The sequence below is a fragment of the Pongo abelii genome, chromosome 10 (assembly GCF_028885655.2).
Source record: "Pongo abelii isolate AG06213 chromosome 10, NHGRI_mPonAbe1-v2.0_pri, whole genome shotgun sequence".
Lineage (NCBI taxonomy): Eukaryota > Metazoa > Chordata > Mammalia > Primates > Hominidae > Pongo > Pongo abelii.
The window spans coordinates 120,059,074-120,077,407 of record NC_071995.2 but is presented as its reverse complement, the minus strand read 5'-3'; the positions used below and the strand labels follow the sequence as shown (position 1 = coordinate 120,077,407).

The window sequence follows — 18,334 nt, the reverse complement described above, 5'->3', positions numbered from 1 at the left end:
TCTCTCACCCCTCAGCTTTATGTTTTCCGTCCCTCTTCCTGGAATGCCCTTCTTTCAACTCATTACAGCTGGCTCCTTCTCGATATTCAGATCTAGTGTAAATGTCACTTCCTTGGAGACATTATCCCTGCCCCTTGTCAGAAGTAACTCCCTTGCTCCTATCACAGCATCCTGCTTGTTTCTTTCAAACTCTGTATCCCAAACTGTCCTCGCCCCATTTCTTTTCACCATGATTGCCTGTCTCCCCCACTGCACCTAACCTCCCAAAGAGCCTGTCTTATTCACCTGTTCATCCCTAGCTCCTGGCTCCTGTACAGTGCCGGGGTGCTCAGTAAGTGTTTGCTGAATGAACAGATGAGATTGGACAGAATGGGGAAGGAGAAGGGAGACATCAAGGTGTCCTTTGAATTTCTGGCTTGGGAAGTTGAACTGATGGCAGGTGGTGCTACTGGCTGATCTTCGGAGCTCTGGAAGTCACATGTGGGTGGGGTGAACTGAGATCATGATTCGTCTTTTGTACCTGTTTGAGTTGCCTCTAAACCATTTAAGTATAGAATATCTGGAGGTGGTTAAATATATGGGCCTGGAGCTCAAGAGCAATGCTTGGGCACCATCCAAATCGTAAGAATAGCTACCATGGCTAGACATGAGAAGCTGCCCAAAGCCATGTATTAGTCTGTTCTCATGCTGCTAATAAAGACTTACCAAAGACTGGGTAATTTATAAAGGAAAGGTTTGATTGACTCACAGTTCCAGAGGGCTGGGGAGGCCTCACAATCATGACAAAGGCAAGGAGGAGCAAAGCCACATCTTACATGGTGGCAGGCAAAATGAGAATGAGAGCTAAGCAAGAGGGGAAACCCCTTATAAAACCCTCAGATCTTGTAAGACATATTCACTACCATGAGAACAATATGGGGGAAACCGCCCCCATAATTCAATTATCTCCCACCGGGTCCCTCCCACAACACATGGGAATTATGGGAGCTACAATTCAAGGTGAGATTTGGGTGGGGACACAGCCAAACCATATCAGGCCACTTGGCCAATAAGTGACCAAGCCAGGATTTGAACCAGGTGGTTTGTTTCCAGTGCCCACCATACCACTGGGCTGAGATAGGTGTGTAAGGGACAGAAACCCAGATGAGTTCCTTGCCTCTGAGGGTCTTATTGTTTTTTGGGGGAAATAAAACATAAATACTCATAACTTACCAGACTGGAAGGGCTTGCATAAGAGCCCTGTTAGTTTTAGTTGACCCTTATCCAAGCTTAAGTGCGGTGATTATTTGGTTAAAATGGTAAGCCAGTGTCAGCCACGTCCTCCGATTTCTGAAGCCTTAGGATCATGTGACCATGATAATTCATTAAAGTTAGCTAAGGATGTTGGAAATGCAAAATCCTCTCCATAGATCATCATTTATTTTGGAAATATGATTCATAGCCCTGAGGAATGGAAAACAGGAACCTGAAAAGTCACAGTAAAAGTGAAAGAAGATAGGAATTTCTAATCTATTCAAAAAAGAGAAGTTGGGTCAGGGGATCCTCAGGGATTCCTGAGTGATGACTGAATGGGATTAGAACATGGGTTGAGAAACATACAAGCAGCAGAGGGTGAAACCCCACTCGGTGCATTCCAGTGGGTAATTTGAATAAATGGGGGTGGTGGTCATAGTTCCTTATTGCCTCTAGTAGGCAGGGCTTTGTGTAGACCATGACTTTGGGCAGAAGCCAATCCAAGATTAATTTTTAGGGCTGCTGGTTGGCCTGGAATTAGGATTTTTTTTTTTTTTTTTTTTTTGAGATGGAGTTTTGTTCTTATTGCCCAGGCTGGAGTGCAGTGGTGCGATCGTGGCTCACTGCAACCTCCACCTCCCGGGTTCAAGCGATTCTTCTGCTTCAGCCTCCCAAGTAGCTGGGATTACAGGTGCCCGCCACCACGCCCAGCTAATTTTTTGTATTTTTAGTAGAAACAGGGTTTCACCATGTTGGCCAGGCTGGTCTCAAACTCCTGACCTCAGGTGATCCACCCACCTCAGCCTCCCAAAGTGCTGGGATTACAGGCGTGAGTCACCACACCCAGCTGAATTAGGGATGTTTTAACAACCTCTTTACCTCAGTGGTGAGGGAGGGATTCCCAGTTCCCACCCCAGGGTTATGGCGGTGGCTGAACACATGACACCCAACACTGGGCAAATGAGATTGGCAGCAGTTTTTGGTCACACACACTCACAGCTGGGGGAGGAAGACCCCACATGCCGTGCAGGGCCACACAGAAACAGAGTGAACAACCAGGGCCAATGGGGGGCAGGCTTCGTAGCACCAAGAGGGTGAGGAGGCCCTGGTTCCCCAGAGGATGTGACTGGCTCATTTGGACAACTCCATGGGTTGGCAGGAGACTCATACCCGCCGCTCAGGGATTAGCAGGAACTGCATCTGGTCTTTTTGATAAGGAAGGCTGTTTCACTGGGTGCCCTTTGCCAAGGGAGGACTGGGAGAGAAACTTGGGGTGAGGCTATTCCAGGCACTCCTGATTTCACCTGATGTCAAGGCAGCACCTAATATTAGAGCTTGATTTTAGGCCTTACACCACAGGGTGGGTACCCAGTGGGTCCTGCTGACTGCCCTTCATCTCCTGATTTGGTGTACTCCTTCCTGTGATCTGAAGCTCAACACACAGCCTCATCCCTGCCATCTTGGGACAGGGGCCATTCCAAAATTCAAGGCCACCACAGCTTTTCCTCCTTTTCTCTTGCTGCCGATTTGTTTTCTTTTTTTTTTTTTGGTGACTTCCCAAGAGGAAGAGGAGGGGAGAAAAGAGAAACATTCCATTTGGCCGCATATATAGCACAAATGTTTCATGGAGTAGGGAAAGACTGAAACAAAAACAAAAACTATATCCACCACCACTCCCAGCTCATTTTCCACACAGCAATCACAGTGATCTTTAAAAATTAATTTGGTGGCTGGGCGCCATGTCGCACGCCTGTAATCCCAGCACTTTGGGAGGCCGAGGCTGGCGGATCACTTGAAGTCAGGCATTCGGCACCAGTCTGACCAACATGGAGAAACTCCATCTCTACTAGAAACACAAAAATTAGCCAGGCGTGATGGTGGCACACATGTAATCCTGGCTACTCAGGAGGCTGAGGCAGGAGAATTGATTGAACCCAGGAGGTGGAGGTTGCAGTGAGCTGAGAAAGTGGCATTGCACTCCAGCCTAGGCAACAAGAGTGAAACTCTGTCTCAAATAAAATAAAATAAAATAAAATAAAATAAAATAAAATAAAATAAATTAATATGCCTGGGTGTGGTGGCTTACACTTGTAATCCCAGCACTGTGGGAGGCTGAGGCCAGTGGATCACTTGAGGTCAGGCGTTCGAGACCAGCTTAGCCAACATGGAGAAACCCCGTCTCTACTAAAAATACAAAAATTAGCTGGGCGTGGTGGCAAGCGCCTGTAATCCCAGATACTTGGGAGGCTGAGGCAGGAGAATCGCTTGAACCCAGGAGGCAGAGGTTGCAGTGAGCTGAGGTTGAGCCACTGCACTCCAGCCTGGGCAACAAAGCAAGACTCTATCTCAAAAATAAAATAAAATAAAATAAAATAAAATAATTTAAAATTAAATGTGATCTTACCACGTTCCTGCTTAGAACCCTTATGTGGCTTAGGTCTTAGGATACAGACAAACTCTACCATGGCCCACAGGCTCCAGGCAGCCTAGCCCCTGCCTGCTTGTCCAACTGTGACTCATGCCTTACTTCCCTGTACTGTTTATGGCACAGTCATACAGGTCTCCTTTAAGTTCTATAAACCTGCTGTGCTTTTCCTGACCCAGGACCTTTGCACATACTGTTCTCTGCCTAGAATGCTCTTTCCTCCCCCATTCACTAGTTAAGTAATACTCATCCTTCAGATTTTAGCTAAAACATTCCTTCCTCAGGTAGGCTGATCTCCCCAAATAGGCCAAATTCCCCTACTATAAGCTCTCATGCCATCATTTGCCTTTTCACCATAATACTCAGCCCAAGTTGCAAGATTCCATTTGCTTGAATTATTTGATTAATTTCCATCTCCTCATATCTCTATGAGACTGGCAACCTTATTTATCCTTGGTCTCTAGAGAGTGCCTCATTGAATAGTTGTTGAATGAATGCGTCAATGAATGAGTTAACTGTGATTTGGGGACCTTCTGAAAAGAAAGGAAATGAAGATTTAAATAAATTATACACATTTTTAATTATCAAAACAGTCACATTAAGGACACTTACATTGCCAGGCTAAAATCAGGAAGGGTTTAAAGTTACTCCCCTTTAGAAAGAGAAATGCAAGTCTATTACCAATACTATGTGAAATCAGCCAAGAGAAAGCAGATCCCTTCTCTTCTGACACAGAGAGGAAGCCATGAATACTGGCAATTACCATAACGGAAGTTTGTCTTTAAGTATAAGAAAACAGATCCTACAAAACGTGACTCTCATCACCTTTGGCGATGACATTATTTTCTACAGTAAACTAAAAATAAGAATACAAATATGATGCCTGTTATTGTAGGACGTGTCTGACATATTACACACCGTTGAAGTGACACATCACTCTCGCGCCCAGAGCATCAGTGGGGAAGGTGATGGAAAACAGTAGATGGATCCGGTGATTATTTGTAATTTCACATTCTGACTCCATCTGCGGCCTCATTAAGGTGATAGAAACATACTAGGAATAAGGCACCAAAAACAAAGGTACAAAGGCCCAGAGGCCATCAGAATGGAAACCTGTAACAGTGACATAGAATTCGTGAAGTAAAGAAATGTCAGCTCTAAAGAAATCATATATAATAATCCACTTCTAAAAATATCTTTGAAAAGGTAGTAAAAATCAAAGTTCGATCTGGCATAATTAACTTGGTTCCTGAGTTTAAAGCCAGGTAAAACCCTGTATCAAAAAACGGTTTTATTCGTGCTGTTTTACATGAATATAGTAGAAAGCTGCTGGTTTTTAAAAGGTATCAAAATGGTAACTCTTAGAATATGTGTTAAAAAATTCACAGATCCTTCATCAGTCACAATATTTAATAGTGGTCTCTAAACTATTTGATAAAATGGCTGTTGTTTAGAAACAGTTAAATAGCCAACTCTAGTGACCAAACCAGGAAAAGGAAATCCTGAAGCAGGATCCTAAAACCTGTCACTGTGCATTTTCATATTCTCAGCAGTTGATGTATGGAAATGGCAAAGGTGTGGCGTGGGTTGCTTTTGAAGCAGCTAGCACCCAGACTGCTTCAGTTCTGACTGGCTGCAAAGTACAGGGTGTTAATGGCATAAAGGCAGCTTTTTAGTCACTTTCAGTCATAGAATTGTTTTGTTGTTGTTGTTGTTGTTTGAGACAGAGTCTTGCTCTGTCATCCAGGCTGGAGTGCAGTGGCACTATCTTGGCTTGTTGCAACCTCCGCCTTCCTGGTTCAAGAGATTCTCCTGCCTCAGCCTCCCAAGTAGCTGGGATTACAGGCGCCCGCCACCACACCCACCTAATTTTTGTATTCTTAGTAGAGACAGGGTCTCACCATGTTGGCCAGGCTGATCTCGAACTGCTGACCTCAGGTGATCCACCCGCCTCAGCCTCCCAAAGTGCTGGGATTACAGGCGTGAGCCACTGCTCCCGGCCTTCAGTCAAAGAATTGTGATGAGGACTGGAATGCATTGGGTAGCTCAGCAGTTAGATTTGATAGATTCCAAGGCTGGTCTGGTGAGTTACCTGATTTGGTCTATAGCCCTTCTAGAACTGTCCAGTGGAAACCTAAGTTCCTGAGGCTTCCAGGGTTGGTCCGGGCTCCCTAAGAACATTAGAACCAGGGAAGGTATGGGCTGAGTCTGTGTGCCCATTCGTCAGGCTTGCCCTCTGTTCCAGTTACCTGTTGCTGTGGAACAAACAAGCCCAAAACTTAGGGACTTAAGATAGCAATGTGGTTTTCTGGATTTATGGGGCAGTTCTCACTTGGGATGTATCATGCAGTATCAGTCATATGTTAGTAGAGTCCAGAATCACGTGAAGGCTTCTTCTCTCTCATGTTTGGTGACTGGGTTTGGATGGCTTGAAAGCTGGGGCTGGTCAGGCACTGTCCACATGGCTGCTTGGGCTTCCTCACAGCAGGGCAGTCTCAGGATAGGCAGACTTTTCTTTTCTTTTTTTTTTTTTTGAGATGGAGTCTCGCTCTGTCACCCAGCCTGGAGTGCAGTGGCACCATCTCAGATCAATGCAACCTCCACTTCCCAAGTTCAAGTGTTTCTCCTGTCTCAGCCTCTTGATAGCTAGGACTACAGGTGCCCGCACCACGCCCAGCTAATTTTTGTATTTTTATTAGAGATATGGTTTCACCATGTTGGCGAATCTGGTCTCGGACTCCTGACTTTAAGTGATCCACCCGCCTTCGTCTCCCAAAGTACTGGGATTACAGGTGTGAGCCACCACACCTGGCCAGGATAGGCAGACTTTTAAATGGCATCTGGCTTCCCCGATAGCAAGAGTTCCAAGGGACAGGAAGTAGAAGCTGTCAGCCTCTTAAGACCAGGATCTGAAACTGACACAATGTCACTTCCACTTTTGGATAAAGCAATCAGAGCCACCCATACTCAAGGGGAGGAGATAAAACCCTTAGGTCTTGGTGGACTGGAGTGTCAAAGAATTTGTGGCCACCTTTAGTCTTCCACATTCTCCAACCAGGATGAAAAGGGTTTGTTTTTCGTTGGATATTATCCTAGTCTGACCTCATAATGAAATGTTTTGCATTCATGTAGATCTTTACACATTAAAAGACAGTTCATGTGCAGTGTCTCAATTTTTCCTCACAATATCTCTGAGATAGTAGTTGGGCAATGAGGAGACAGAGGCACAGAGGTGAGAGGCCTAGGGTCACACAACTTCCTGGGGACAGAGTTGAGACTTACATCTGAATCTCTTTGCTCTCAGTCCATGTAGAGGGATTCTGGTTTGTTTAACCAGGTCACTTTGCTCTCAGTCACAGAGAGCTACAGAAGATGAAAGCACATTTCCCTTTGGCTGAAAATGTGGCCACAGAGCTTTGCAGGTGAAGTGCAAGTTGTTGGTAAAGGTCATGTTAATATGGGTACTGCAGCCCCTGCTATCGGTAAGAACTCTTTTTTTTTTTTTTCCTCTGAGACAGTTTGCTGTGCCTCCCAGGCTGGAGTGCAGTGGCACAGTCTCGGCTCACTACAACCTCTGCCTCCCGGGTTCAAGTGATTCTCGTGCCTCAGCCTCCCGAGTAGCTGGGATTACAGGTGCATGCCATCATGTCTGGCTGATTTTTGCATTTTTAGTACGGACAGGATTTCGCCTTGTTAGCCAGGCGGGTCTCCAACTCCCGACCTCAGGTGATTGGCCTGCCTCGGCCTCCCAAAGGGCTGGGATTACAGACGTGAGCCACCGCGCCTGGCTTCAGTAAGGACTCTTGAAGCCACTGTACTGCCCTTCACTCTTGGGAAACTCTTTCCGGATCCTCCAGCGGCAGCAGCTGGGCAGGATGGCAAAGTCAGCCATGTCCTGGGAGCCGAAGCGCCAGGTGGCGTAGCACCTGTAGGCACAGTGCCGCAGCCGGCTGTTGGTGGAATCCACATCCAGTGCCAGCAAGGGCTCCTGGTAGAGCACGAGGAACTGCAGGACGTGTCTGGACAGGACCAGCTTCCGGAACAGCTCTGAGGTGGTGATGCAGGCCCCCGGCTTTTTCCGGCAGCACAGCTCCTCCAGGCACCTGCGGCTCTCAGGGAGTTGGGATGGGAGGCAGCTTCCACATTGGCACCAGACGGGGCTATCCCTGGATCTAGGAGTCGCCTCTTTTCTAAGCAGCTGTATCTCCTCTGGTTGTCCAGGAATTGGGGGTGTGTCATGGAGGGCCAGGGGCAGCTTGGACAAATCTGTGAAGTCCATCGCAGGTCTCTGAAAAAGCAAGTTTCCAAACCTATTAGCAATGACAAGCCCTCAGCTTCTAGGTTCTTTAATTTTATTAACTTATAAAGTTACATTTAATATTACATGAGTTATAGTAGCCATCATTTATTAGGTGTAGATATCAGGACCATGCATGTGTTCTGAAGCATTGCCTCATTCAAGCCTTTGAAGATGCTTGTGAGATAATGTATCCTTGTCTCTATTTTACAGATTTTTTTTTTTTAATTTTTATTTTTGAGAGAAGGTCTCACTCTGTCGCCTAGGCTGTAGCGCAGTCGTGTGATCTCGGCTCACTGCAACCTCCACCTCCCAGGTTCAAGCAATTTTCATGCCTTAGCCTCCTAAGTAGCTGGGATTACAGGTGCACACCACCATGCTCAGCTAATTCTTAGATATTTCTAGTAGAAACGGGATTTCAACATGTTGGCCAGGCTGGTTTGGAACTTCTGACCTCAGATGATCCACCTGCCTCAGCCTCCCAAAGTGCTGGGATTACAGGCATGAGCCACTGCACCTGGCCTATTTTACAGATTTTGGAAAGTGAAATTCAGAAAAGCCAGGCCTCTGTTGAGATGTCACCTCTTGTCCTGACCACCCTATCTAGCAGCTTTTCTCCTACATGATTCCCTTATCACACCATGGTATTCCACATTCTTCACAGGACTTAGCACTATCGGAAATGGTTTGTGTGTATGTGTGATTTTTTTTTTTTTTTTTTTTTTTTTTTTTTTTTTTTCAGACAGAGTCTTGCTCTGTCTCCCAGGCTGGAGTGCAGTGGCATGATCTCGGCTTACTGCAACTTCCGCCTCCTGCGTTCAAGCGATTCTTCTGCCTCAGCCTCCCGAGTAGCTGGGACTACAGGTGCGCACCACCATGCTCTGCTAATTTTTATATTTTTAGTAGAGACGGAGTTTCACCAAATTGGCCAGGCTGGTGTTGAACTCCTGACCTCGAGTGATCCACTCACCTCAGCCTCCCAAAGTGCTGGGATTACAAGAGTGAGCCACGGCACCCAGCCGTGACTTGGTTTTTAACAAAAATGTTTAAAAAGTAAAAATAAAAATAAAAAATGTTAAAAATAGACAAAAGTATATAGAATAAGGATATAGAGAAATAAACTTTTTTTTTTTTTTGAGATGGAGTCTTGTTCTGTCACCCAGGCTGGAGTGCAGTGGCACGATTTCAGCTTACTGCAAGCTCTGCCTCCCGGGTTCACGCCATTCTCCTGCCTCAGCCTCCCGGGTAGCTGGGATTACAGGCGCCCGCCACCACGCCTGGCTATTTTTTTGTATTTTTAGTAGAGACAGGGTTTCACCATGTTGGCCAGGATGGTCTCAATCTCCTGACCTTGTGATCCGCCCGCCTCAGCCTCCCAAAGTGCTGGGATTACAGGTGTGAGCCACCACACCCGGTGAGAAAGAAAATATTTTTATACCACTGTACAAAGTTTAAAAAATTTAAAAATTTATAAAGTAAAAAAGTCACAGTAAGCTAAGATTAATTTATTATTGAAGAAAGATAAATATTTTGAAGCAAATTTAGTGTAGCCTAAGTGTACAGTGTTCATGAAGTCTACTGTAGTGCTAGGCTTTCACATTCACTCACCACTCACTCACTGACTCACCCAGAGCAACTTTCAGTCCTACAAGCTCCATTCATGGTAAGTGCCCTATGCAGATGTACCATTTTTAAGCTTTTATATCATATTTTCACTGTACCTTTTCTATATTTAGATATACAAATCTTACCATTCTGTTACAGTTGCTTATAGTATTCAATACAGTAACATGCTATACAGGTTTGCAGCCTAGGAGCAATAGACTACACCATATAACCTAAGTAAAATAGGCTATTCCATTTAGGTTTGTGTAAATAGAGTCTATGATATTCAAACAACCACAGAATCACCTACTGATGCATTTTTCAGAACATATCCCCATCATTAAGCGACACATGACTGTAGTTCACTTCATACACAAATCCAACAAGAACATTACAAGAATGGAAACACTTTGGTCAGTCTTTCTCAAGAAGAGATGTAAAAATCCTAAATATTAGTGAATGGAATTCAGCAATAAATACAAAGAATAGTACAACCCATTCAAATTGAGTTTACTTCAGGAATGCAAGGTTGGCTTAATATTTGAAAATCAATCAGTACAATTCACCTAACAGAAAAAAAGAAGAAAACTCATTGATATTTCAAAAAGAGCTGAAAAAACTTTTTTTTTTTTTTTAGATGGAGCTTGTTCTGTTGCCCAGGCTAGAGTGCAGTGGCATGATCTCAGCTAACTGCAGCCTCCGCCTCCCAGGTTCAAGCAATTCTCCCACCTCAGCCTCCCAAGTAGCTGGGATTACAGGTGTGCACCACCATGCCTGGGCTAATTTTTGTGTTTTTAATAGAGACAGGGTTTCGCCATGTTGGCCAGGCTCTTCTCGAACTCCTGACCTCAGGTGATCTGCCCACCTTGGCCTCTCAAAGTGGCATGATCTTGGCTCACTGCAAGCTCTGCCTCCTGGGTTCATGCCATTCTCCTGCCTCAGCCTCCTGAGTAGCTGGGACTACAAGCGCCCGCCACCATGCCTGGCTATTTTTTTGTATTTTTAGTAGAGATGGGGTTTCTCCATGTTGGTCAGGCTGGTCTCAAACTCCCAACCTCAGGTGATCTGCCCGCCTCAGCCTCCCAAAGTGCTGAGATTACAGGCATGAGCCACCATGCCTGGCCATTTCTGTTGTTTTAAGCCACTTAGTTTGTGGTAATTCAGCCCTAGGAAATTGAAGATGCCCAGCAACCAGAACTCCTGGGGAGAATGTGAATGTGAACAACCATTTTTCAGCACTGTTTGTTAGTATCTCCTAAAACTGAACATATGTCTGCCTTATGACTCAGCAATTCCACTCTTAGGTAACTGCCCAGTAGAGTGCCATATGTTGAGCATAGCAGCGTTATTGGCATTAGCCCCAAACTGGACACTACCCAAATGTCCATCAACAGCAGGATGGCTGAATAAGTTGGATATTTATAAAACAGAATTATACAATGAGAATGAACTATACATGGCATCGTGAACAACTCTCACAAAAATAATGTTGAGTAAAGGAAGCCAGACACTCAACCGAGTATATACCGCTTACACACTATATGATTCAGTTTTTAGAAAATTCTAGCAGAAGTAAAATTAATCTTTGGAAACAGGATAATGACTACTTTTAAGAGAGGGCAGTTGGTGGGCTTGGTACAGCTGAGGTGGGAGGACTGCTTGAGACCAGCCTGGGCAACATAGTGAGACCTCGTTTGTAATTTAAAAATATACATTTTTTTCTTTTTTTTTTTTGAGACGGAGTCTTGCTCTGTCACCCAGGCTGGAGTGCAATGGCACAATCTCGGCTCACTGCAACCTCCACCTCCTGGGTTCAAGCAATTGTCCTGCCTCAGCCTTCTGAGTAGCTGGGATTACATGTGTGCCACCACACCACCTGGCTAATTTTTGTATTTTTAGTAGAGACGGGGTTTCACCATGCTGGCCAGGTTGGTCTCGAACTCCTGACCTCAAGTGATCCACCCGCCTTGGCCTCCCAAAGTGCCGGGATTGCAGGTGTGAGCCACCATGCCCAGCCAAATTTTAAAAATTAAAAAAAGAGAAAGAGAGGGTAGTGATTGGAGGGGGGCATAAAAGGGACTCCTGCTAGTAATTTTCAATTGTTTAATCTGAGTGCCGGTTACATGAGTATGTTTACTTTGTTAAAATCCATCAGTTTTGATTTGTACAAGTTTCTAGATGTGTTTATATTTAACAGTAAATTTTCTTAAAGAAAAAAAAGACAAAATGATTTAACTTACTGGGACTTCTTCGCCCTTGACATCTTGCAGACTTCTCCCTAGTAGCTGCTGGTTCACCATCCTAATGTGGGATTCATCCACAAAGGACACATACTTTAATGTCTAGGAAAAGATGGTTTAAAAGTTTACTCATTTTTGTACAGAATTATCAAGAATTGCCTATCTAAAGGCAACTGTAATTCCTATTTGCCAAATGATAGACTATTGAACAAGCTGGCTCAAAACTCTCATTAACCAAGAATGAATGATTTCTGAGTCTAAAGGTAAATCAGAAATGGAACCCCATGCTTTTTTTTTTTCTTTTTTTGAGATGGAGTTCACTCTTGTTGCCCAGGCTGGAGTGCAATGGCGCGATCTTGGCTCACTGCAACCTCCGCCTCCCAGGTTCAAATGATTCTCCTGCCTCAGCCTCCTGAGTAGCTGGGATTATAGGCATGCACCACCATGCCCAGCTAATTTTGTATTTTTAGTAGAGATGGGGTTTCACCATGTTGGTCAGGCTAGTCTTGAACTCCTGACCTCAGTTGATCCACCCGCCTTGGCCTCCCAAAGTGCTGGGATTACAGGAGTGAGCCACCGTGCCAGGCGGAACCCCATGCATCTTAACTTGTAAATTCAACACAGCCACAGCTTACTGCTTAATGTTTTTACATTGGACCCCCCAATTGCTGCATAAAATTTCTTTGTTATATTCTCTCAATTTCAGTAACTCTAGATTCAGTATCTCCAGAAATTTGTACTATTGCACCTTAAATTATTTATATGTTTGTGAAATTTCATCTCATCTTGGGCCATGAAGTGGTGATTAGTTTTAGCTGCAAAGATGAACTTTTATTTCAAATTGTGAATGCATATACAATGGACAGTGAATTGTGCATTCAGCTGCTGGAACAGGACAATCATGTTCTTGGATGAGAGAAAGACAAAGAAATCGTCTTTGTTTTTTTTTTTTTGAAACGCAGTTTCGCTCTTGTTGCCCAGGCTGGAGTGCAATGGCGCCATCCTGGCTCACCGCAACCTCCACCTCCTGGGTTCAAGTGATTCTCCTGCCTCAGCCTCCGGAGAAGCTGGGATTACAGGAATGCACCACCACGCCTGGCTAATTTTTTGTATTTTTAGTAGGGACGGGGTTTTTCCATATTGGCCAGGCTGGTTTTGAACTCCTGACCTCAGGTGATCTGCCCACCTTGGCCTCCCAAAGTGCTGGGATTATAGGCGTGAGCCACCGCGTCCAGCCAATCGTCTTTGTTTTTAGGTACCAGAGATTTCTCTTTGGGGGAAATCATGGAGTTGAATGCAGAGGACCTACTTAATAAAGTCTAAATTAATCAAATCAAAACAATACAGATGACGCTAAAATCTCTTTGACTACTCCCCCACCCTAAGCTCCTTTCCAGAAGCAGCCACTGGTACAATTTTGTGTACATATATACACCCACACATATGTATATGTATGTGTGTGTACACTTGTGTATATATAGAATATACATGCAGAAAATATATAGATTAGCTTCTATGTCTAGCGTTTTTTTTGTTTTTACCTATATATCATATATATTGTTCTACAGTTTGCTTTTTTTTCTTTTAACAAAATGTCTTGGAGATCTCCTCTTGTCAAGCCATATATATATACACATATATATAATACATATATATATACACATATATATAATACATATATATATACACATATATATACATATATACATATATACATATATACATATATACATATATACATATATACATATATATACACACATATATGTATATATATATTTTTTTTTTTTTGAGAAAGAGTTTCCCTCTGTCACCCAGGCTGGAGTGCAGTTGCATGATCTCGGCTCACTGCAACCTCTGCCTACCAGGTTCAAGCAATTCTCCTGCCTCAGCCTCCCAAGTAGCTGGGACTTCAGGCGTGCACCCCCACACCTGGCTAATTTTTGTATTTTTAGTAGAGATGGGGTTTCACCATGTTGGCCAGGCTGGTCTCGAACTCTTGACCTCAAGTGATCTGCCTGCCTCAGCCTCCCAAAGTGTTGGGATGATAGGCGTGAGCCACCGTGCCCAGCCTTGGGCCAATTATTTAACCTTTCTGAGGCTCAATTTCCTCACATATAGAAAGAGATAATAGTAGCATCTGTCTACATCAGGTTGTTGTGAAGATTGAGTGAGTTAATAGATAAAGCATTTAGAAGTGCTGTGTAAATGTTTGCCATTATTATTATCTATCTCATTTTTTTTAAACTGGTGCCTGGTATTCCTTTCTATGGATTTACCATAGTTTCTTTCACCATTCACCTGTTGGATATTTGGTTAGATGCTATTTCTTCACTGTTGATAATCATATATTATTGATAATTTAATAAACAATCCTGCTTTGAACATCTTGTACTCATGTACGCTTGGGTATTCACGTGAGTGTTTCTCTAGGGCAGGTATGGAGAACTGAAAATGCCAGGCTGTAAAGTATGTCCCATTTAAACATTAGTCACTGCCAAATTGTTCTCCAAAGTCGTTATTCTTCTTTTCTTTTTTCTTTTTTTTTTTTTTTTGGCCATACCAATTTAATAAATGACAAAACAGGCTGGGCTCAGTGGCCGAGTGGGTGGATCATTTGAAGTCAGGAGTTTGAGACCAGCCTGGCCAACATAGCTAAACACCGTCTCTACTGAAAATATAAAAATTAGCCAGGTGTGGTGGTGTGTCCCTGTAGTCCCAGCTACTTGGGAGGTTGAGGCAGGAGAATCACTTAAACCTGGGAGGCAGAGGCTGCAGTGAGCCGAGATCATGCCACTGCACTCCAGCCTGGGTGATAGAGCAAGACTCCATCTGAAAATAAATAAATAAATAAATAAATAAATGAATAAATGACAAAATTGGCAAGTCCTAGACATAAAAATTTGCCTTCCCTCTATCTTGCCCCTCCATTTTTGTTTCTATTCTTCTCTAAGACCAAAAAATTTATCTGAGAGTTGGTTGATCGGGGTAGAGCCCAGAGACGTATCTGTCCACTGTAGGATGAAGCCTGTGATTTGGGCCTAACTTCCGTGCATTTCTCAGTGATTTCACGGAATCTCTCCGTGTCGTGGTGTCCTGTGAACACAGCGGCCTCACCGGCTTTGGCTCCACAATGGACTCGCACTTCTTCCTGTAGTAGTATTCGTTGACCACACAGGGCTGACAGCACTTGCACCAGGGATAAACGTGGGAGCGACAGCAGTTACTGGAGTAAGTGTTGATGAGGAAGTCGATGAACACAGTGGCCTGGGGAAAATGCAGACAAGCACCATGTTAGTAACTTCCTTCTCCAAACCATTTTCCTAAAGCGTGGAAAAGAGAATCTCTTACCAGACCGAAGTAGGAGAGGGTTGAGCCGATGTACACAACCAGCTGGATAACGTCAAATTTTCCTCCCTAAAAACAGAGTGGGAGAGTTTACTCAGGTGAAATTCAGAGCAACGCTCTTTTGCTTCCATGTGCAATTGTTGGTTCTATCAGGGAGCGGAGCCTCATGCTGTGACTTGGATAGATGCGTTCAAGTGCTGGCCAAGGCAGAGACTATGCAGACTGAAACTGACTCTCAGGCATCCTGCTTCAGCTGTGTGGGGTGTGCTTGGACCCATAAAAGTTTTACATGAGCAAGCACTGGGGCCCACACATTAAGGGGAGACCCACTGAAGGGCTATCGTTTCTCCATACAAGGTGAGGGTTTCAGACAAGCTTCTCCTCCAAAACGGTTGACATTACTTCAGAAGCAGAGGGAAGGAATGTCTGGGTGGCCTCGTGGGTTTTTTTTTTTTTTTTTTTTTTTTTTTTGAGACAGAGTCTCGCACTCTTGCCCGGGCTGTAGTGCCGTGGCGCCATCTCGGCTCACTGCAAGCTCCGCCTCCTGGGTTCAAGAGATACTCCTGCCTCAGCCTCCCAAGTAGCTGGGATTACAGGTACCCACCAACACGCCCAGCTAATTTTTTGCATTTTTAGTAGAGACAGGGTTTCACCATGTTGGCCAGGCTGGTCTCGAACTCTTGACCTTGTGATCCACCCGCCTCAGCCTCCCAAAGAGCTGGGATTACAGGCATGAGCCACCGTGCCCGGCCCAGCCTTGTGGTTTTTATTCCCAGTGGTCTTTGCATTCTCTCAGCTATATCTTATTGCTTCTAGTCCTGCTTATCACCATCTTACATAGATAACATGCTCTTGAACAGGATGTTGTGGGATATGTTGATTTTTGCATACCTGGCATCTTTTCCTTCCATCTTCAGAAGGCAACACTCCAATTTTCTTTTCAGTCCATGTAGTGTGTGTGTGTGTGTGTGTGTGTGTGTGTGTGTGTGTGTCTGTGTGTGTGTGTTGAAGGGGCTGGGGTGTTGGCCTCTCTGCTGGCCCCTGGGCTGGCTTAGGGCTGGTTCAAGACCAACCACTGGGAGTATGGCATGACCCTGGTCACAGTGATTAGTTCAGCAGTGGGCATGTCATCCATAGTGGGCCAATCAGAGCCAATGACATTTATCTGAGACCTTTGCTGAACCTTCTGGCAAAGAGGTGTTTTCTTTTCACTGAAGTTGCTAAACTGGTCAGATCAAAGGTGCTGCCTGATACCTTCATAGAGAGATGGCTGCCAAGACCAAGGAGGACGTATATAAGACACGGAGGGTGGCAAGTTCTTGATGATGATGTTGTTGTTTGAACACCTGGATCCAACCATGCTTGCAGCTTAAAAATAACCCCTGGATTTTTTCAGTTATGTGAACCCAAAAAAGCCCACTCAAAATGTTTTTTTTTTCCCTTAAGCCAATTTGAATTGGATTCTGTTACTTACAAACTATTTTACAGAGAGATTTCTTTCTCTCTGTTGTTAAGTATCAGAGTATTTTTAAAGCCGAATGTTAGAATTGCTTTCCAGGCCCACTCCTGTACTCATCAGATGACTCATTCAGGGACAGCAGCCCGAGGACATCTTCTTCCTCTTTTATCCCATGTACGAAATGCCCAGTGCTAGCTGATGGCTGAGACCAAAACCCTTCCCTCCATGGAGGCCCCACAGCAGTAATTAGGACACAGTCATAGGATGCCGGTGCCCAGAGCTGGGAAAGGAGACTTACGGTGCCAAAAACCAGGATGTCAAAACGGATCCCAAAGACTTTTATCAGAGTCCGTTTCTCAACATTGTTTTCCTTGTAGTACTTGGCGTATCTGTAGGAAGAAAAGGATCTGTATTTATAAGATCTCTTTGAAAGTGCTGGGTTTTTGGGTTTTTTTTTTTGAGACAGGGTCTCACTCTGTCACCCAGGCTGGAGTGCAGTAGCAGGATTACCGCTTACTGCAGCCATGACTTCCTAGGCTCAGGTGATTCTCCCACCTCAGTCTCCCAGGTAGCTGGGACTATAGGCATGCACCACCATGCTCAGCTAATTTTTTGTATTTTTTGTAGAGACGGGCTTTTGCCATGTTGCCCAGGCTGGTCTCGAACTCCTGAGCTCAAGTGATTTGCCTGCCTCAGGCTCCCAAAGTTCTGGGGTTACAGGCATGAGCCACTGCATCTGGCAAAAAATGCTGGTATTTTATGGAAGGAAAAGCCAAAACAGTGGCCCGTCTAGTCCTCCTGGTCTGTCCCCTGGCTCTGTGACAGGTGGCAGGAGAAGGAACACAATCCAAAGCCCTGGGTCTCTCTCCAACCACCTGGAACAAAAGAGCATTCCCCGCTCCCCGTGTCACCAACTGTACTTGCATCATCTCAGAGTGACAGAAAATCAGCTTGTCGCTTAAGATTAAAATGCACATTTTAAACCAACACAGGATTAACAACAAGCAGAGAAATTAAAAAAAAAATAACTTCAAGCAATATGACTATTCCTTAAGGGGGAAGAAGAGGTTTGGCATCTAGAACAAAGTGGGAGTGGGTGGTGATAAATCTTGCATACTAATTACTGGACTGGGGACAGGCACACCTCAGCAAACTGTATTTTCTTAGATTCTTTGTATGTCTATTTGGCAATCATTAATCACAGGGCCAAACTAAAGGCTGAAGTTGTGTTTTTTGTTTTGTTTTGTTTTGAGGTGGGGTCTTGTTCTGTCACTCAGGTTGGAGAGCACTGGCATGATCAGAGCCCACTGCAGCCCCCACTTCCTGGGCCCAGGTGATACTCCCACCTCAGCCTCCCAAGTAGCTGGGTGGGACTACAAACGTGCACCACCACACGTGGCTAATTTTTATTTTTAAAAGTTTTGGCCAGGCACCGTGGCTCATGCCTGTAATCCCAGCACTTTGGGAGGCCAAGGCGGGTGGATCACTTGAGGTCAGGAGTTCAAGACCAGCCCGGACAACATGGAAAAACCCCATCTCTACTAAAAATACAAAAATTAGCCGTGCATGGTGGCACATGCCTGTAATCCCAGCTACTCAAGACGCTGAGGCACGAGAATCACTTGAACCCAGGAGACAGAGGTCGCAGTGAGCCAAGATGGTACCACTGCACTCCAGCCTGGGTGACAGAGCAAGACTGTCTCAAAAAAAAAAAAAAAAAAAAAGAA

The 18,334-nt window shown here is 44.7% G+C and overlaps 1 protein-coding gene across 1 annotated transcript in view; it reads right to left on the bottom strand.

Moving 5' to 3' along the window:
• Nucleotides 1–4,211: 4,211 nt before the first annotated feature.
• The window catches only part of P2RX7 (purinergic receptor P2X 7), a 55,971-nt gene continuing 41,848 nt past the window's right edge, over nucleotides 4,212–18,334 (bottom strand). The window contains exons 9-13 of the mRNA XM_024257337.3: nucleotides 16,906–16,996; nucleotides 15,152–15,217; nucleotides 14,918–15,067; nucleotides 11,801–11,902; nucleotides 4,212–7,946 (exon numbers count right to left, since the gene is read on the bottom strand). Of these exons, the coding sequence (XP_024113105.1) occupies nucleotides 7,449–7,946; nucleotides 11,801–11,902; nucleotides 14,918–15,067; nucleotides 15,152–15,217; nucleotides 16,906–16,996 (907 nt within the window). The 3' untranslated portion in view covers nucleotides 4,212–7,448. The remainder of the gene's footprint in view (nucleotides 7,947–11,800; nucleotides 11,903–14,917; nucleotides 15,068–15,151; nucleotides 15,218–16,905; nucleotides 16,997–18,334) is intronic.